Consider the following 21,561-nt stretch of genomic DNA (forward strand, 5'->3'; position numbering starts at 1 on the left):
GCTCCCCAGGCTCCCACGGGGGCCAATCCTGCCTGTGGCCCTCTGAATCCAGCTCCTTTGACCATGCCATCCCAGCCAAGTTTGGGAACAGTTCTGGTTTTAGCTGTGTTGGTTGGTGGTCTCTGTACTCTGTTTCATGCCTAGCTTCCCCCCATTTCCAACACAGAGCAGAAACCCCAGTCTCCCTGCCATGCCCAGGACTCCAGAAGCTTGGAGAGGATTCTGTTTGGGTCAGGAGGTTTGGCTCTTCCTGGCCCCACTTGGCACGGCTCTCGGTGCCATGGACCCCACCAGCTCAGGGATCCAGCCCCACCAGAGCTATGAGAGGGAGAGGATAGATCCCATGGTCTAGATGCCTGGTCAGAAAGGTCAGGACTGTGACCGCTCCAAGCCAAGGAAGTTGAGGAGGGGATTCGGATCCTGGTGGCTGATGCCTGCCGATGAGGAAGGGTCCCTGTGTTCAGGCTCAGGGTCATCACGGTGATGCCTTGCTCTACAGATTCATTTCCATCTCCAACTACAGCTTATTCTCTCTCCCCTATATCTGCCCTCTCCTCTCCTGCTGCAGGACGTGATGGAGAACAAAGCCATGTACCTGCACGCCACCGTGAGCGACCGTGACTCCAGCTCCATCTTTGAGGAACCCTTTGATGGCAGGAGCTTGTCCAAGCTGAACCTGTGTGAAGATGGTGAGTGCCGTGGGCTCGGTCTTGGCTGTGAGGTCAGCCCTGCCCGCCCCCACCCTCCCACCCCACCCCACACCGCCGCCTAATACTGCATAGGTCGAACTTCATGCTCGGAAAGGTCTTTCCTCATTCATGTGTCTCAACACACCTATGTGACCACAAAATGAGACCCATTTCACAGATGAGCTAGTGGACTCTGAGAAAAGCATTAGGCGTCACACAGCTCGGGCTTCCCTGGTGGCCCAGTGTTAAAGAACCCTCCTACCAATGTAGGAGACCCGAGTTTGATCCCTGGGCCAGGAAGATCCCCTGGAGAAGGGATTGGCAACTCACTCCAGTATTCTTGCCTGGAGAGTCCCCATGGTCAGAGGAGCCTGGTGGGCTACAGTCCACAGGGTCACAAAGAGTCTGACGTGACTGAGCAACTAAATGACAACAATCACGCAGCCCATCGGTCACAGAGCAGCCCCAGCACTGAGTCTCCTCACTCCTAGTCCAGTCCTTTTGCCTCTCTGCCATCCTCTCCTCTTCAGTGAGGCTGGGGTCATGCAAAAGGCAACTGAACCAAGAAGCTCAGACCCTTTCAGGTGACAGATCTTCAATTCGCTTCCCAGGGCTTTTGCAAGGAGGGCTGCATCTCTCCAGGGTGCTCATCCTCCCCCGAGACTAAGGCCCAGGTCCTGGTGCAGAAAGGGACCCCCTCTCAGTGCACTGCGCTGCATCTCTGGGGGCTAAAACCCTGGAGCAAATGGATGCAGTTTCCTCCTGAGGAGCTCAGAGCATCTTGCAAAGAGCTGACTCCTCTGCATCCAACACAGAGCTCCACACTGCTGCTGCTACTGCTGCTAAGTCGCTTCAGTCGTGTCCGACCCTGTGCGACCCCATAGACAGCAGCCAACCAGGCTTCCCCGTCCCTGGGATTCTCCAGGCAAGAACACTGGAGTGGGCTGCCATTTCCTTCTCCAATGCATTAAAGTGAAAAGTGAAAGTGAAGTTGCTCCACACTGAATAGGTGCTTAATAAATGCTTGTTGCCTGCATGAACACACTCCTCTTTGCAGTTAGTATAGGAGAAGAGAGCTTCATCCTCACTTCAAAGATGAACTGAAGGAAACTCACGTGAGAGTTTTGTGAAGCTTTGTGATCAATGAGATGGAGATTGGCTATCTTAGTTAGGCTTCTCCAGGGAAACAGAACCAGTATGATGTCTACACTTATGAAGAGACCGATTATGAGGAATTGACTCACCTGGCTATGGAGGATGGGAAGTCCCATGATCTTCCCTCTGTAGGCTAGAGACCCAGGAAAGCCAGTGGTGTAGTTTAGTCTGAGTCAGGCCTGAAATCAGAGAAACCAATGGTGTCAGTCACAATCTGAGGGCCAGAGAGGATGAGATGCTATGTCCCAGCTCCAGCAAGCAGACGGAAAGTAAAAAGCAAATCCTGCCATCTTTTGTTGTATTCAGACCCTCCCACCCACACTGGGGAGAACAGTCTGTTCTGATTCCACCAATTCAAAAGCTAATCTCATCCAGAAACACCCTCAGAGACACCCAGAATGTTTAATCTGGGTACCCCACAGCCAACCAAGTTGACATAAAATCAACCATTCCAGATGCCTTCATTCAAACTTTCTCTCAAGCACTATGTTTCACTGTGCTCCACTCTGCCAGCTGCCTTTGTCTTGAAATTCCTCAAAATTAGAAATGACTCCTCATTCAGCCCCATCTTTCCTCCCACCAGGTGCTGAGAGCAGGGAGGGAAGATGGGTGGCTCAGGCAGGACTGGGGATTGTCTCAGCAGGGAGAGGGGAGAGGAGATCTGGGCTCCTTTCCAGGTGGTGCTAGTGGTAAAGAATCCATTTGCCAATGCAGGAGACATAAGACACTCCGGTTTGATCCCTTGGTCGGGAAGATCCCCTGGAGGAGGGCATGGCAACCCACCCCTGTATTCTTGCCTGGAGAATCCCAAGGACAGAGGAGCCTGGTGGGCTACAGTCCATGGGGTCTCAAAGAGTTGGGCACAACTGAAGTGACTTAGCACGCACACACCTGCCCTAGTAAACTTCCCACCATCAGAACTGTTTCTCTGGATTCCAGTTAACAGACACATTTTGAGGACCCACAATGTGTCAAGCTATGGGTTAGATGCCAGAGATGCTCCAGAGAGAAATTAAACCATTCTTGCCTTCCAAGGGCTTCTGATCCCAGTGGAAGCGACTGGCATGGAGACAGTTACCCACCATGTAAAGGAGGTAAAAATATGTGATTATTAAAGTCAAGAAGGATGAACACCTTCTGGTAAAGGCCTTAAAGACTGAATATCATTTTATAAGAGAAGAGGTAGATGGGAAAAATATTACCAGCTGAGCTGCACTGAGATGGGCCAGTGTTTCTCTCAAGTTAATGACTCCTGGGAAGAGATGAAGGACCCTGGGGTGTTGATTCACTAGTCAGTGCTCAGCTGTTCCCCATCATCACATCCACAAAGGTCAAGGTGGCTTTTATATCCTTCAACTGCCCTCTCTCCCCACCAGCCCATCAATAGGCCTGGTTTGGCAAGAAAGAACTGGGGTACAGCTCAGAGGGGTAATTGTAGGACCGTGAGGGCCAGTATTGGGCACCAGTGGGGAAAGTCATGGCAGGGAGACCCTGGGGTGGGAAGAGGCCTGGGGGGCTGCTGTTGGGTCATCATTTCTCCTTCTCTTGACCTCTTTGTACCCCCCCTTTACCGAACCTGGGATTTAAAAGGCCATTTGGGGCTTCCTTGATACCTCGGATGGTGAAGAATCTGCCTGCAGTGTGGGAGACCCAGGTTCAATTGCTGGACTGGGAAGATCCCCTGGAGAAGGAAATGGCAACCAGCTCCAGTTGCCTGGAATATTCCACAGAGGAGCCTGGCGGGCTACAGTCCATGGGGTTGCAAAGAGTTGGACACGACTGAGTGACTGAGCACATGGATGAACAAAGACAGGGATCCTTGGAATCTAAAGGAGGCAGAACAAATCAGTTCTAAACCTGATTTGCACATTGTCTGGCTCTCCTGCACACTCATTCCTTACCAGACATGGGGTGGGGGCGTGAGGACTGGAGTACTGAGATGAAACAGCCACCTAAAAGCTCCTGGGTTTCTTGGATTTCCCCTTCCCTGTCATTTCTAAGAGGAAAATGGTGAGCTCTGACTTGGGGAAATTCAAGCCAGATTTGTTCTTTTTCCCCAGCACTTGGCTTCTTTGTCCCTCATCTCTGGAGAGGGAGGAAGGGGTGGGGCTGACAGGGGCAGAGAGAGGTGGACAGAGGTGAGGACCAGCCCGCCCCCCCAGGCTTTGAGTAAATGAAAGCAGAGTTGCTGGGACTCCAAGTCCCTCCCTGTATTTTCCCCCTGAAAACAGGGAGGTGGGAAGAGAGGCAGTGCCTCCACTGGGCCCCAGGCATCTTAGGATCAGCGGAAGCAAAGCTGAAAAACTGCAGCCTAGATATTGAGGTAGTGTGTGTGTCTCTGCGACCCCATGGACTGTAGCCCGCCAGGGTCTCCTGGCCATGGGGATGTTCCAGGCAAGAATACTGGAGTGGGTTGCCATGTCCTCCTCCAGGAGATCTTCCCAACCCAGGGATTGAACCCCCGTCTTCTGTGTAGGACTCGGGCTTTAACGCAGGAGGGACTTTAAAGTGTTAGGCTGTACATGCCTTATTTTCAGGCACTGGAAACCCCTCCCCCCTCTCCTCCTTTACCTTTTTGTCCATCTGTCTTTTCCTCCTACCCTGCCTCCACCCCTTTCCTTCTGTTCACAGGCCAGGTGAGAAGGAAGCTGAGGGGCTATTCAGGCTGCAGCTCCCCATCCCCGCCATGACCCTCTCTGGCGTGGTGCCTCCCACATCCTTCCAGGCTCTCTCCCTTTCACCCTCAGCTCCAGGGTGACACCTTTGGGACCTCTCCATCCTCTGCACCCCTTGGCCGGGCCCCCTCTTAGGACCCCACCTGCCTCCTCCCTGTGTCTGAGCCCCACTGTGGACAGGAACGCGCCCAGGGCAGGGGCCTCATCACCTCTGGGTCTCCAGTGGGGAACCTCACCTGTGTGGTTGGAATTCATGGGCAGGCTCACGGCAGAACGTGACCTCCAAGGTCTTCCAGCCAAACCCTCTCTGACCTTGGTGCCCACTGACGCCTCCCACGGAGGAGAAACCCAAAGAGAGGCTGTCTGGGCCTCGACCCCTCCTCCCCCAGCTCCCTCTGTGCCTGCCCCCTCCTCGCTTACCTCCATGGTCCAGCCTTTCTCTTCCCGCCTGAACCCCTGAAGCCTCTCCTGTCTGGCGCCAGTAGGCGGAGGGCTGGGCGTGGGTGATGTTTGGCAGGGCCTGGCTCCTCCACGGCCCTCTCCAAGGGCCAATGAGAGGTGTTAGTGTCAGAAAAATATTGCAGTCATGCTCACCCCGCGGCCTCGGGCCCTCCACCACGCTCCGAGCATCATCCACCGGCTGCAAATGGGCGGCCCGCGGAGGTAATGAGTTACACATGCGACGCCTGCAGCCAGGCCGCTTGCTGAATGTAGGGTCCGAACTCCCTGTTCCTGCGTCCCTGCCCCATAAAATTACATTATTCTCCTCGGGGAACCCCCACGTCTACTTTCTCAGCCATCAACCCTCCTCAGTTCATACGGCGTAGCTGAGGGCTGGCAGGCAGCCGCCCAAGGGTGGGAGTGGATTTCCAGGGAGGCCCCCAGCTATCTTGGTCCCGCCCCCTCCACAGGTTGGAGAATCCGGCACCCAGGCCGGAGAGCAGAGATGTTAACTCGTGCGGTGCCGCGGTGCGCTCAGCTCCGTGCGCGCTGACTCCGGCTGTGCTCACTGGGGCTGGTGGGCAGGTGCGATCCTGGGTGTCTCTGGCCCCTTTCTTTCCACAAGAGGGAGGGACAGCCAGGGAAGGTGCCAAGAGCCTGGAGAGTGAACTTGGCCCAGCCTAGGATCTGTGCAGTGTGTCTTCCGTTGCCCGTCCACGTCCACCCCCTGCCACTCAGCTATCTGCCTTGTGGGGAGCCACCGCAGCATGGAAGATGGGAGATTGGTGTGTTTATTTCCCAGATCCTGTCCTATGGGGTCACCTTGGGCTGCTGTGTCCTTCCGCCTGAGTTCACAGCTCCTTGTAACCACGCTCTCCACGTGGCTTTCTGCTTCCAGGCTCCAGAAAGTGCAGCCCTGGTGGGCTCTGAGAGCCCAGGACATAAGCCTGAGGACACCACTCTGGCTCTTGTGGGCGTCTCACACCCTTGGCTACACCTTTGCACATATTCCCTTTTTAAAATCCTGTGACATTCTCTGATTTGAGCGGGCTGTCTGCCTCACTGGGGTCCTGACACCCTCATCCTCAGTGTTCCCATCTGCAAAATGGGAATAATGTTACTCAGCTCTTGGGACCTTGGAGGAATCAGGTTATATAACCTGAATGAAGCACTTCGGACCTAGTACACCCTCAGTACACAGATACTTCACCTCCTTGCCCTTTGGGGAGTCCCCTGAACACCTTGGGGAAGTGGAGAAGGATGGGGGAGACAGAGAGGTCAGGAGCAGCGGCTGTCACCCAGGGTCTCCCAGGAAGCACCCATGCCACTTCTCAGAGACCCCCGGCCCAAACAGTGTTTTAAGGTTGGTTCCTCCCTTTTCTTAAAGAAAGCAGCGTTTGGGTAGTGGGCTTCCCCATGAAGCCTAGATACTCAAGGAAACCGAGCAATTTCTTTTAGTCCTATTCTCCAAATAGTAGAATCTGTAAGGAATATTCTGGGTCCCCAGGGCAGCTGGTTCTGTGGCAAGTCTGTGTCTGTCCACTCCCCACCTCTGTCAGAGTCACTAGGTCCCTGAGGTTGCCTACCGGAAGAGTTAGGGGTGTGTTTCATGGTCGCTGGTGGAAGCTGGCTTTGCTTCAGACCCACGGCCTTGCTCGCCCTGGGTACCTGGGGGCACATATAACATCTCTAACATCCATAGTAGTCTGCCTCATCCATTACAGGGATGGCCTTGCAGGGCGGCAAGAAGCACTGGCCCTGGAGTCCCATGGACTGGGCTCCATGTCAGGCTCTGACACTTGCAGCCTGTGTAATCCTGTTCGGGGGCTTCCCATGTATCTCAGGAGTAAAGAATTCACCTCCCAAGGCGGGAGGTGCAGGAGACGTGGGTTCGATCCCTAGGACAGGAAGATCCCCTGGAGGAGGACATGGCAACTCACTGTAGTATTCTTGCCTGGAGAATTCCATAGACAGAGGAGCCTGGTGGGCTACAGTCCATGGGGTTGCAAAGAGTTGGACACGACTGAGCACACAGCATGCAACCCTGTTTGAGTTCTTAGCTCCCTCTCCTCTGTACAATAGAATAATAATGGCTCAAGACTCAGGGTTCTTGCCAAGAGACATGAGTTATCCCACATTTAGTCCTTGCAGTGCCTGGTGTATGCTGAGTGCTCCTAACTATTAGAACTTAGATCGAGTGTTGTCGCAGCCTTTCTGTCTGCCTGGGTCCACCCTGAGGCCCACCCAAGGCGCTCCAGTTCCTCCTCATGCTCTATTTTCAGTCTTCAGGACAGAGAGCTTCCTCTCTTCCTCGTTCTAGGTTTATCTGGGGTTGATTCCTGGTGTCAGATAACAAGCAGTGTGATGGATGCCTCCTGGCTTTTCTGCATGTCTTTCCCGGGCCATCGACCTGGCCTCCCTGGCCCCTGTCAGCCTGTCCATCCACAGTCATGCTGAACTGTGGGTACGTTCCCTCTGGCTGGCACTGCATGCCTTGGACTCATCCAAATGTCCCAGTACCCAGCGCTGTGTCTTGCCCATAGAAGGTATCTTTACTTGCTGAATGGCCAACCACATCTTTGTTCACCAAGCGCAGAAGCACCAGGATAAAGGAGGGCTGAGAGAGTTGAGTTTAAGACATAAGGAACTGGGACTTAAATCATCCAAAGAGGACAGGGTTTTATAGTGCTGCTGATGCAAACAGAAGTGAAAGATCTTGGGTCCTGCCTTCAAGGGGCTCAAAGTCCCCAGAAGAATTCGCCTGCCAAGACGGAAACGCACTGACTGCTGACAGACCCTGCCTCACAGTGTGATTCATTCTCTAATGGAAGTGCAGTTAGAGGGGAGAATTTCACAGTCTACCTAGGGGAGAGAGGAAGTTCTCCTGTGACATAGGAGTGTGGAGGTGTAGACAGGAGCAGTTTTGGAAAGGCAGTAGGGTTCACGGTTAGTAGGTCCTGGTGAGATCAGGGAAGCCTGAGGGGATGGAGAGCACCGGGAAGACGGGAGGGGCAGCTCTCACTTGGGATGTGTGAAGTCGGGATTAAGAAAGGGCCTCGCTTATTGGTAGAGCCAATCAGAGTCTAGTGTGAGCCACATGAGCGATTCTAAATTTTCTAGTACCCACACAAAAAGATACATCTGAAAAAAATTTAAATACAGGAACATATTTAATTTAACCCAATATATTCAAAATAGTTGGTTGGGCTTCTCAGGTGGTGTTAGTGGTAAAGAACCTGCCTGCCAATGCAGGACATGTAAGAGACATGGGTTCAATCCCTGGGTTGGGAAGATCTCCCGGAGGAAGGCATGGCAACCCACTCCAGTATTCTTGCCTGAAGAATCCCATGGACAGAGGAGCCTAGTGGGTTAGGTCCATAGGACTGCAAAGAGTCAGACATGACTGAAACAACTTAGCACGCAGCACACATTCAAAATATTATCATTTTGATTTGTAATCAGTGTAAAAGTGATGGAGATATTTGTATCTTCTTACTCAGGCTGAGCCTTCAAAATCCAGTGTGCATTTTTGCATTCCAAGCCTGTCTTATCTTTGGCCACATTTCAAGTGGGTCAGAAAAGATGTGACATCAGAAGAGAAAGAGTCAGAAGTGGAGGTTGAGAGACAGCAACAGTGATTGCAGAGAGGGGTAGGGGAGCAGTGTGCTTTAGCAATGAGGAAAAAGTGTACAGTTGTGTGATGTGGAAGCTGGGGCTTTTAGGAAGAAGAGAGAGAAGGTTCTGGAAGTAACAATGAGGAGCAAAGAAAAACACCCCCTGCACCTTTAGGTTGGTTGCATGAGCATAGGAAACAGAAATCTACACTTAAGAGAAGCAGGTTTCAGTTGAAACAAGGAAAAAAAAAAAAAAATCTTCCAAGCAGAGGTTGGGGGAATCAGGAATTTTTCAGATGACTGGCTGTGAGGTCTGGGGCCATAGTGGGAAGTTTTCAGCAGACTGGGAGGGAGATGTTAAGGAGGATAAACAGGGCTGCCTGGGGATTACAGTGGGTGATGGGGAGCCCTGGGGCTTCATGGAGCTGGTAGAAGCCAGGACCAAGGCTGGGATGCTGGTCTTGTGGCAGAGCTGCTGGCAAAGCTGAATGTTGGTGATGGGGGTCTTGGCAGGAGTGCAGAGTCCTAGAACTCCAGCACCCCCTCCCTGGTGTGTGGGCCGGGGGAGGGAGGGGTCTTGTCCTGGAGCACCAGGAGCCCTGGAGATCATTTTGGCCTTTGTGGAGGCAGGGAGATGGGGGGAGGCCAGGGCAGGTGATGGGAGGATGGCAGGGTCCAGTAGAAGTGATGATGCAGTGTGATATGTGCAAACTACCCCAGTGCAATGGCTCCCCTTGATGGAGCTCGTGGCACAGGCAGGCACTGTGCCTGCGGCTTCGATACACCGTCTGCATTAAACCTCAGGTTGTATTATTAGTCCTCGTGGCACAGGCAGGCACTGTGCCTGGGGCTTCAATACACCGTCTGCATTAAACCTCAGGTTGTATTATTAGTCCCAGTTTGTCAATAAAAAGATGACGTCTTAGATGAAGTTAATTGCCCAAAGTCACCCAGCTAGTCAGAGGCAAAGCCTGGATTCCAGTCCACAGCTGCCTGATCCTTAAAATCCTGCCCCTCAGCACAGCTCACCTGGTTCACTGCAGTTCCAGGAGTCAGAGACCCTGTGCATTTAAGAACCAGGCTGCTTGTGGTGAAGGGCTCTGAGCGGATTCTTGGGAGTTTCAGAGGTGGAGCTGTCCTGGGTTATGACATAGCTAGGGCAGGGCCGTGGGAATAAATGGCTGTGATGCAGGAGACAGATGGGATGAATTATTCTAAAAGGTGCCGCTGGCAAGAAATAGATATAAACCCAAATAGGTTTGGACAAGAGCATAAGGACGGAGTCTTAAGTGGCTTTGGCGGGAAGCCTGGGACAGTAACCTCTATGGATATTAGGTCAGAAAAATGCCCCTCCCTCCCTCTTCACTACACCATCTCCTGGGGCTTCTGGAGTCCAACCTGCCCATGCAGAGTTCAGCAGGAGGATTGGGAAGACATAAATCCAGCCATGACGAGGGGGCCCAAAGAGGTAGGGTTGGCGGGGACCCTGCCCTGCAGACACATATGCTGGCTAACCTAAGATCCAGCCACAGAGCTGGTGGGGACCTGTGATGGTCCCAGCCTTCTGCTTGGCGTCCTGAAGCCCACCTGCTCCCTGATGCCTTCCCACTTCCAGTTATCTGGCTTGAGGTTGAGTTCAAGTCAGGATAACCAAGATGTTCACAGCGGGCAGAAGAAACCCTGTCTTTAGGAAATCTTGTTAAAAGAGTCTATCACACAGAGTGAAATAAGTCAGAAAGACAAATATCGTATATTAACCCATATATGTGAAATCCAGAAAAATGGTAAAGTTGAATTTATTTGCAGGGCAGGAATAGAGACACAGACGTAGAGAATGGACTTATGGAGAGGGTGGGAGAGATTGAGATAGTAGCATTGACATTAATATATACACTTGGAATTCTCCAGGCAAGAATGCTGGAGTGGGTTGCCATTCCCTTCTCCAGGGGATCTTCCCGACCCAGGAATCAAACCTAGGTCTCCCATCTGCAGGCAAATTTTTTACTGTCTGAGCCACCAGGGAAGCCCCTAATACGTATGCTATCATGTGTAAAATAGATAGCTAGTGGGAACCTGCTGTATAGCACAGGGAGCTCAGCTCGATGCTCTATGATGTCCTAGAGCAGTGGGATGGGGGTGGGTGGGAGGGAGACTCAACAGGGAGGGGATATATGTATATATACATATAACTGATGCACTTTGTTGTACAGCAGAAACAAACCCAACATTGTAAAGCAATTGTATTCCAATTAAAAATAAGAGAGAGAGGCAGCTCCAGGGACGGGGCTGGCTCTAATCTCGGAGATGCAACAGTGAGTGGTAGCGTGAAGCAAGATATTAATTTCTCTTCCTGGGAATTGAACCTGGGTAGCCTGGATGGAAACCAGGAATTCTAGCCATCAGATTAGCAAGGACTAGAGGCTAGAAGCTGTTTTTCCTGGATCTTTGCCACCAGTGAAAAATGCATTTATCCTGGAGGCAGAAACTGTAACCTGCCTGCCTGCTAAGTTGCTCAGTCGTGTCTGACTCTTTACCACCCTGTGGACTGTGGCCCACCAGGCTCCTCTGTCCGTGGGATTCTCCAGGCAAGAATATTGGAGTAGGTTGCCAGCCTCCTCCAGGGAATCTTCCCCACCCAGGAATCGAACCCACGTCTCTTACATCGCCTGCATTGGCAGGCAGGTTCTTTACCACTGGCACCACCTGAGAAGCTCTAGAAACTGTAAATGCAGGTATGAAGTTTATTATTAGAGACATAGCACACCAGCAAGTGGGAGAGAACATAGGACAATGGCTTGTTTAGTTAAGAGGCAAGAAGCAAGGCAGAGATGCACTCGGAGAGAGAAAGGGTGTGGGGGTCCCCCTGGTGAGAAGGAGCCCAGTAAGGAGGCAGTTAAGTCATTTATACAGGGCAATTCTTCCGGGTCTTTGTCTTCCTTTAGGCCGATTATCTGGCTTCTTTTTCCACACCTGACCTACCCTAGGACACTCCCTGGGTGCACACATACCCCTCAGGCAAGATGCATCTCGAAGTGAAGGCTTCTAAGAGGAGTAAGACTCATTATGACCTGGTGTTATCCCTTGACTGTTGACCCACAAGGAGCCTTTCTGCACAAGTATACTGTCTCCCTTCTCCCAAAAGAGGAGGGAGCAAAAAATCCTTTAATCCTTTACTCACTCAGGGTTTTGCCGCTCTTTGTCCCTGCCACGACTATTACCTTGACTTTTGCCATGACTGTCACCTCAACGTGTTTACAAGAGACAAAGCCTGGCTATCTACCCTGTTTCTGTTGTTACTTCCATTTCGGAGGGCAAACAGGAGGCTGATTGTAAATGCCTTAACTGGAGCCCACCCAGCTCAAGAAATGCTGACAGTTGTTAAGTATCCAGCCTGAAGATCACTTCTTCCTTCCCCATGAAATGCAAACAGGAGGCCAGTTGTAAATGTCTAACCTGGAGCCCTTCTATTTCCTACATCAGCTCGGGTCTCCTCTCCTGGCACTCAGTGCAGGTTAGTTTCCATCATCCGTGGTCACCTTGGGGAGCACAGGGAATCCAACCAGTGGAGGAGGGAGTTGGAAGATAGACAGTGCCAGGGACAGGGGGCAGAGGGCAGCAGTCAGGTCGTGAGGTGCAGACTGAAGAGAATACTGAGCGTAAGGGGAGACCAGGCAAGCTTCCTGTCTGCAGCTTGCAGGAACCCTTTGGTTTCCGCTTGCCCTGCTCTCCTCATATGTTGATTCATTCAGCACTCTTCACTTTTTTTATTTTTCAAACTTTTATTTTGCATTGGGGTATAGCGGGTAGCTCAGTGATGAAGCATCTGCCTGACAATGCAGAAGATGCGCGTTCAATCCCTGGGTCTGGAAGATCCCTTGGAGGAGACCATGGCAACCCACTCCAGTATTCTTGCCTGGAAAATTCCATGGATGGAGGAGCCTGGTGGGCTACAGACCATAGGATTGCAGAGTCAGACATAACTAAATGATTGAGCATGAAATAGTCAGTTTTTAACAAACAACGTTGTGACAGTTTCAAATGAACGAGGAAGAACATATCCATTCTCCCCGAAACTCCCCTCCCATCCAGTCTGCCACATCAGACTGAGCAGAGTTCCCTGGAGCACTGTTCACCGTGAACAGCATCTCGGAAAATGATCTTATAGTTTGTCTACAAGTAACAGTGAGCTTGATCTTGTCCCTTTGCCAGATAAGTTCTATCTTGGCATCTTAGTTCTCTGGCCCTTTTCTGACCTCAGTGTACTCTGCCAGATGTACGAATTCACTCCTTCCTTCTGGAGCTGGAAGGATGAAGTCCTTCCCGATGTCCAAACCTGGATGAAAGATGATGTCCCAACCCTAAGGGCGGCTATTAAAATGTAAATGTGACATCTGAAGTATTCTAAGCATTTCCAGGACATCCAAGGGGAGCTGCCTTTTGTGTGTAGGTTTATGGGGCTGGGGATGGGGGCCTCTGAAGGATGCTGACAGGCTAAAGGTGAAAAGGACACTGTCACGCCAGGGGGTGGAAGAAAAACCAGCCTTCCAGGAACCTCAGCTTATGGGGTATGTCCTTTCCCTGCCCTCTGTGAATGGCCTTCCTGCTAAAGGCATTTTGTTTTGTGATCAGGAATATAAAAATGGTTGTTCTGGTTAAGTTTTCAAAGCCCAAAGTTATTTCTGGATAGTTTAGACCCTAGGGGGCTTCCTTGGTGTTTCAGATGGTAAAGAATCTGCCTGCAATGCAGGAGACCTAGGTTCAATCCCTGGTTTGGGAAGATCCCCCGGAGAAGGGAATGGCAACCCATTCCAGTATTCTTACCTGGAGAATTCCATGGACAGAGGAGCCTGGCAGGCTACAGTCCATGGGGTCGCAGAAGAGTTGGACACAACTGAGTGACTGAACAACAACAATTAAAAATACAGTGAAAAATAAAAGAAACAGCACAATACCTGGATACAAAGATGAATTGTGTGCAGAGAGGAAGCTGTTTCTTATCCCAAGGCCCCAAGATGTCAAAGTATCAAACACAGAAACTAGAAGACACATTTTTAATTTAATTTTGTTTGTTTTTAAGTTGGCTGTGTTGGGTCTTAGTTGTGGCACATGCCCCTTGGCATGTGAACTGTTAGTTCCCCTACCAGGGATCGAACCCACATCCCTGCATTGGAAGGTGAAGTCTTAAGCACTCGACCACCAGGGAAGTCCCTGAATACATGGTTATTGCAAAAGCCTAAACAATGGCTTGGAGGGCCCAGTGTATCTGTGTTCGTTTACTAGACTCTCTTATCTATGCACAGCCAACAAATGTTGATTGAGTATCTACTACATGCCAGGACCTGGGGGATCCAGAGATGAATCAGGGATCTCACAGACCCTGCCGTCTCGGAGCTGACTTAGGACAAATCTGTGTTTTCATTCATTGATTGATGAGTGTGATTCTGTTCCCATTATTGGCTATCTGATCATTGGCCATCTGCCAGTGAAGCTCTATACATGACAACCGTTGGTTCCAGCCCTTACCAGGGGGCAAAGGTTCAGTGGGTCTGAGGACAGTCATCTTTGCTCAGACCCAATAAACTTCCTTCAGTGGCCCAGTCTCTACTGCTTCCTGTGCGGAGGCCAGAGCGGGGATGCTTCGAGCCTGGAGGCCTCAGAGATGGTTCCAGTTCAATTCCATACAGGTGATATGGGCTGTGGCCTTAGGCTTCCTGTCTTTAAAACCAGATCCCCAAGCACCTACATGTCCATCGACAGAGGGATGGATAAAGAAGCTGTGGAACATGTATATAATGGAATATTCAATTCAGTTCAGTTCAGTTCAGTCGCTCAGTCGTGTCCGACTCTTTGCGACCCCATGAATCGCAGCACGCCAGGCCTCCCTGTCTATCACCAACTCCCGGAGTTCACTCAGACTCAAGTCCATTGAGTGAGTGATGCCATCCACCCATCTCATCCTCTGTCGTCCCCTTCTCCTCCTGCCCCCAATCCCTCCCAGCATCAGGGTCTTTTCCAATGAGTCAGCTCTCGCATGAGGTGGCCAAAGTACTGGAGTTTCAGCTTTAGCATCAGTGATTCCAATGAACATCCAAGACTGATCTCCTTTAGATTGGACTGGTTGGATCTCCTTGTGGTCCAAGGGACTCTCAAGGGTCTTCTCCAAGACCACAGTTCAAAAGCATCAATTCTTCAGCCCTCAGCTTTCTTCACAGTCCAACTCTCACATCCATACATGACCACTGGAAAAACCATAGCCTTGACTAGATGGACCTTTGTTGGCAAAGTAATGTCTCTGCTTTTGAATATGCTATCTAGGTTGGTCATAACTTTCCTTCCAAGGAGTAATCGTCTTTTGATTTCATGGCTGCAGTCACCATCTGCAGTGATTTTGGAGCCCCCCAAAATAGTCTGACACTGTTTCCACTGTTTCCCCATCTATTTCCCATGAAGTGATGGGACCAGATGCCATGATCTTAGTTTTCTGAATATTACTCAGCCATAAAACATTATACGTCTGAGTCAATTCTAGTGAGAGGGATGAACCTATATCTTGTTATACAGAGTCAAGTCAGAAACAGAAAAACAAGCATCGTATATTAACAAGCATCGTATATTAACACATCGTATGTATGGAACGCAGAAAAATGGTACAGATGAACCTATTTGCAGGGAAGGAACGGAAGCGCAGAGGCAGATAACAGACTTGTGGACACAGTGGGGAAGAGGAGGGTGGGATGAACAGAGAGAGTGGCATTAAAATGAATGCATTACCATATGTAAAACAGATAGCTAGTGTGGGAAGTTGCTACCTAACAGAGGGAGCTCAACTCAGTGCTCTGTGATGACCTGGGGGTGGGAAGGAGGTTCAAGGGGGAGGGGACATATGTATACATAGAGCTGAAACTAACACAACATAGTAAAGAAGTTGTCTTCCAATTAAAATGAAACAGAACACCCCCCTCCCCACCCCCACCAGATACTTAAATGGCCCTTCCAACTCAACTTTCCAACTCAACTGGTGGCAAGAGTTGGGGCAGTGAGACGGGTGGGGGTGGGATATTTAAGGTAACCATTCCTGCCCCGAGGACTCACCGATTCTTCAGACCAAGGCAGACCAGGGCAGGGGCTGGATGTTGCTCCAGCAGCCAGGAAAGAGTAATGATTTAAGTGTGGAAATAGCTGAGCCCTGGCCTCCACGTTGCAAATACATCATCAGATGATTTATTTCCTCTGATGAGATGCCAGGAGAGGAATTGGGAATCTTTTTGAGAGGGATTCCAGGGTCACTCCACTGGAGGAGCGTTTCTGGCCCCACTTTAGACCGAACCCTGAGCCCACTGTTGTTATATATATATACACATATAAGTTTATTTATTTATTTTCGGCTGTGCTGAGCCTTCTGGGGCTACTCATTGCAGTGGCTTCTCTTGTTGCAGAGCATGGACTCCAGGTGCTTGGGCTTCAGTAGTTACAGCTCCCAGGCTCTACAGCACAGGCTCAGCGGCTGTGGTGCACAGGCTTGGTTGCTCTGTGGCTTGTGGGATCTTCCTGGATTGTGGATTGAACCCATGTCTCTGCATTGGCTGGTGGATTCTTTACCACTGAGCCACCAGGGAACCCCAACCCTCACCTTCACTCCCTTTGTTGTTTTGGGTCTCTCTGCATTGACACAGCCTTCCTTCCAATCCACGTACTGCCCATGTTGGATAAGAGTACAGGCATCTCCCCTGAGCCCCAGGACCTCATTCTTTTCCTAGCCCCTCCCCTCCTCCTGGGTTGCGGTGACCAGCCAGCTTACCTTGACTGCCCTCTGTCCCCTCCCACCTGGCTTTCTCTCCCAGTCCCTCAGCCCTGGTTGCAAAATTATATGCACATCAGCCAGTCTCTTCCCACTGCTGCAAAATAAGCACACAAGCCCCTGATTGTTCTCAAAAATTTTCATGCAGAGTAACTTGAGAAACAGATAGGGCCGGAGAAAAATAACAAATATTGCAAGGAAGTTACAAAATACCTCTACGAGTACTTGAAGAAACTGTCCTAGGTCATCATAACATCTAAATTGAATTAGCTCCACCCTCCCTCCCTCTCCCTTTCTTAGAAATGGGATCCCATCTGATCACACGGAATACTGTATTTTCCTTTGTCTCTCGCCCTCACAGGGCTGTCTGCCTCGAAGACTCAGGTGTGAGGGCCAGTGGGCCAGTTGGTGCTGGGTGCTCACCCGGACCCCACTGGTGGTGTGGGACCCTCCCAGACTCAGGTCCAATGAAACTGCTCTGTCAGGTCCTCGCCTCACACCCTCCTTTATTGAGGGAAAGTAAACAGAGGTCCCCGTGAAAGCCAGAAAGCCGTGGCGGTTTCAAAGACAGAGGTCATTTGGGGCTCTCTATTACAATGAACAATGTGGGTGATGAGTAACCAAGTGAGTATGATGAAATCAGCCTTGGGTGGGTTTAACAAGATCCTTTGATGAAATGAGTGCCAAGGTCCCTCCCAGCCATAAAAACCTTATCTCCACCTGCTGTGTAGGAGCTGTGGGACCACAGAGAACAAAAAAGAAACAGGCTGTTTGTTGTGTGTTCCTGTGCTCTGCCGCTTTAGTCGGGTCTGACTCTGCGCCCCATGGACTGCAGCCCTCCAGGCTCCTCTGTCCGTGGGATTCTCCAGGCAAGAATGCTGGAGTGGGTTGCTGTGCCCTCCTCCAGGGGATCTTCCTGACCCAGGGATTGAACCTGTATCTCCTGCATTGCAGGCAGGTTCTTTACCCACTGAGCCACCTGTCTGTTGTTGCTGAAACTCAAGTAGGTGTCAGTTGAATCATTTCATTCTGTTTTATTTTATTTTTTTAATATTATTTAGACTCAGATTCTTTGGGAAGAAGTTAATACCCACTTTTTTTCTGTTTTTTTTTTTAATTTAAATATATATTAAAAAATTTACAATGTTATGTTGGTTTCTGCCATACAGTAATGCAAATAATACCCACTTTTGGTCAAATGCAATTTGTGAGTATTTTTTCAAATGGGAGGCAAATAAATTCAAAATAACTCCCCAAATGCCTTAAAATTATAGTTAAGAAATTGAAAAATCAAGGACTTCCCTTGTGATCCAGTGGTTAAGACTTTGCCTTCCAATGCAGGGGGCATGCATTCAATCCATGATTGGGGGAACTAAGATCCCATATGCCCCATGACCAAAAAGCCAAAACATAAAACACAAAAAATATTGTTAACAAATTCAGTCAAGACTTAAAAAAATGGTCCACAGCAAACAAAATCTTACAAGAAAAAAAAAAAAAAAGATACTGAACAATCAGTTTTGCAAAGAAAGGCTAAATTGATGCAGGGGCTGCCTCAGCGTGCTTTCTCAGGCTCTCCCAGCCAGTATGAACAGAGGCAGGCTTTGAACCAGCCTGCTCAGAGCCCCATACCCATGTTTGTACGCCTGAGAGTGTCAGGAACCCTCACCTGCCTAATACAATACATCCTCCAGGAAACAAAGGCCCTGTGGTTCCGGGGCTCCCATTGACATCGGGAGACCACCTCCAGACTCTTCCTCAGCTCAACTGTTTGGGGCTGAGTAGTTTTCAGATAAATTTTCCTTTTCTGTTCTTTAACCTTTGCTCCTAATCACCTCCCTGCCCTAAGCAGACAGTATTTTAACAAAAGCTCTTTAGGGTGTCCTCTTGTTCCCATGATTAAAAGGAATGCTTTACAATTTTAACCTCAGGGAATAATAAATAGTTTTAGGCAACCCCCTTTTGTGTGTATCCTGTTAAAGAGAAATCAAAGTTTTAAAATGAAGCTCTGATAATAGTGAGACTTCATTGATTTTCCAAAAATATGTCTTCATGTTGTTTTGATAATGACAAATGCCTTACTTCAGAACTGGGTACCTGTTGCCATAGATATGTGATTTCATCATTGAATTGGAATTAAGACATCCAGGGGAACAGCTCAGGCTTCTAGATATCTAAGAAGAGCCATGCCTGATGATGCTACTCAGCCAGGATTAAGTGTCAATTCAGTTCCAATGAATTTCTCCCACAATTCACCTCTATAAGCACTGAGTAGCAATTCCAAATCATGGGTGAATAAGGAAAGCCAAGATTTTATTTTTTGGGACCAAAATTTTGCTCAAAAAATATGTTTTGCAGCCAACAGAAATGTGTCAACTATTTGCATACAGTAACTTTGAGAACCAGTCTTTGCACCAAAAATAAATGGATTACACATGTCTTTGTTCTTGCAAAGAAACTTATTGCGATGGTTCTGCTGTGTGCTGATTGATGGATAGGGAGATGAGTGAGTCTCAGGACACCTTTGGAAGACAAAAATGGAAATCAACAATTGTGAATAATGAGATTAGTACCAAAAGTAAGGGCAAGGTTCTGATATGGTTATTTCAGTGGCACTTAATTTCAACATTCTACCTTCTGGATTATTATCTTGAACATACAAAAAAGTTTTGTTTTGCTTCTCAATAAGAGAAGTCTTCTGTGAAGTACATCAAAATTCTTTCCCCCACAACTTTCATTGAACTGTGATTTAATTACTTTTACTAACATAAGTGACTCTCAGAATATGACTATATGCAAGACAGCAGTATTCAAAGTGATCTATGGGTGTGAATTTGCTGTTTTAATAATTAGATATGTCCACTGAGTCGGTGATGCCATCCAACCATCTCATCCTCTGTCATCCCCTTCTCTTGCCCTCAATCTTTCCCAGCATCAGAGTGTTTTCAAATGAGTCAGCTCTTCACATCAGGTGGCCAAAGTACTGGAGTTTCAGCTTCAACATTAGTCCTTCCAATGAATACCCAGGACTGATCTCCTTTAGGATGGACTTGTTGGATCTCCTTGCAGTCCAAGGGACTCTCAAGACTCTTCTCCAACACCACAGTTCAAAAGCATCAATTCTTCGGCACTCAGCTTTCTTTATAGTCCAACTCTCACATCCATACATGACCACTGGAAAAACCATGGCCTTGACTAGATGGACCTTTGTTGGCAAAGTAATGTCTCTGCTTTTGAATATGCTATCTAGGTTGGTTATAACTTTCCTTCCAAGGAGTAAGTGTCTTTTAATTTCATGGCTGCAATCACCATCTGCAGTGATTTTGGAGCCCAGAAAAATAAAGTCAGCCACTGTTTCCACTGTTTCCTCATCTATTTGCTATGAAGTGATGGGACCAGATGTCATGATCTTAGTTTTCTGAATGTTGAGCTTTAAGCCAACTTTTTCACTCTCTTCTTTCACTTTCATCAAGAGGCTCTTTAGTTCTTCTTCACTTTCTGCCATAAGGGTGGTGTCATCTGCGTATCTGAGGTTATTGATATTTCTCCATTAGTAATAGTGTAATAGGAAGACACTAATTTTTCCACTTATGAAGATGATAGAAAACTCCCTTCTTACATAAATTTCAGTTTAAAAAAAGTGGAATGAGGGCTTCCCTGGTGGTCCAGTAGTTAAGAATCCATCTTGCGATGCAAAGGTCACTGGTTCGACCCCTAATTGGAAAGATCCCACATGCCCAGGGCAGCTAAGCCCAGGAGTCACAGCTACTGAAGCCAGGGCGTCTAGAGCCTGTGCTCCAAAACAAGAAAAGCCACTGCAGTGAGAATCCCACACACCACAACAGAGTCGCTCCCATCTGCTGCAACTAGAGAAAGCCCCCATGCAGCAACAGAGACTCACAACAGCCAATAAATAAATTTTTAAAAATGGGGCTTCCCTGGTGACTCAGATGGTAAACAATCTGCCTGTAATTCGGGAGACCCAAGTTTGATCCCTGCATTGGGAAGATCCCCTGAAGAAGGGAATGGCAACTCACTCCAGTGTTCTTTCACAGAGAATCCCCATGGACAGAGGAGCCTGGAAAGCTACAGTGCATGGGGTCTCAAAGAGTCAGACATGACTGAGTGACTAACACACACACACAATAGAGAAAGAAAATAATAGCCCAGGAATACTCAGCTCTGGCAAAATTGTGCAGGCTTCATGTGGATGTGGTGTGTAGAGTCTGAGAAACCATCCACTGACTGCTTCCAGCCAGCCATCAGGAAGCATGACTCCCCACTGAGAAAAACAACTCTCCCAGCCTGGCATGCAGAACCCATTCTGCACATCACTTGGTACTTATTTTTGAGTTGTTGTTTGCTGTTTTGAAGCCACGGTCTTCTCTAAGGCTCTTGAGCCTCCTTCTCTTGGCTCCTTGATCTCCTGAGATGACACCCTCCTTTCTGAAGGCCATCGAGAGGTGAAAAACTTTTCCCTTGATTCTCCTAGACCTTGGAAGAGCTTTTGCTTTGTTTTGGTGGTGTCCTTCTCTCTCTAGATCTGGTTTTGTGTGTGACCAAACAACTATGTTTAATAACTAACAGCTTTGTCTGGTACGTTCCTCAGAACTGTTCTCATGTGGAGGAAGAAAGTTTTCAGTTTTCTTCTTAAAGTTATATGCTCAGTCGCTCAGTCATGTCCAACTCTTTGTGACCCCATGGACCATAGCCCACAAGGCTCCACTGTCCATGGGATTCTTCAGGCAAGAATACTGGAGTGGGTTGTCATTTCCTGCTCCCGGGGATCTTCTGACCCAGGCATCGAACCCTCTTCTCCTGTGTCATCTGCCTTGGCTGGTAGATTCTTTGCCACTGAGCCACCTGGGAAGCCCCTATTCTTAAAGATGCTTACTCCTTGGAAGGAAAGTTATGACCAACCTAGATAGCATATCAAAAGCAGAGACATTACTTTGCCAACAAAGGTCCGTCTAGTCAGGGCTATGGTTTTTCCTGTGGTCATGTATGGATGTGAGAGTTGGACTGTGAAGAAGGCTGAGCACCAAAGAATTGATGCTTTTGAACTGTGGTCTTGGAGAAGACTCTTGAGAGTCCCTTGGACTGCAAGGAGATCCAACCAGTCCATTCTGAAGGAGATCAGCCCTGAGATTTCTTTGGAAGGAATGATGCTAAAGCTGAAACTCCAGTAC

General features: G+C 49.1%; 1 protein-coding gene across 1 annotated transcript in view; it reads left to right on the forward strand.

The window, feature by feature from the left end:
- The window catches only part of SCARA5 (scavenger receptor class A member 5), a 134,575-nt gene that overhangs the window by 3,849 nt on the left and 109,165 nt on the right, over positions 1-21,561 (forward strand). The window contains exon 2 of the mRNA XM_027549047.1: positions 569-689. Within this exon, the coding sequence (XP_027404848.1) occupies positions 575-689 (115 nt within the window). The 5' untranslated portion in view covers positions 569-574. The remainder of the gene's footprint in view (positions 1-568; positions 690-21,561) is intronic.

Source organism: Bos indicus x Bos taurus, chromosome 8 (genome assembly GCF_003369695.1).
Source record: "Bos indicus x Bos taurus breed Angus x Brahman F1 hybrid chromosome 8, Bos_hybrid_MaternalHap_v2.0, whole genome shotgun sequence".
Classification (NCBI taxonomy): domain Eukaryota; kingdom Metazoa; phylum Chordata; class Mammalia; order Artiodactyla; family Bovidae; genus Bos; species Bos indicus x Bos taurus.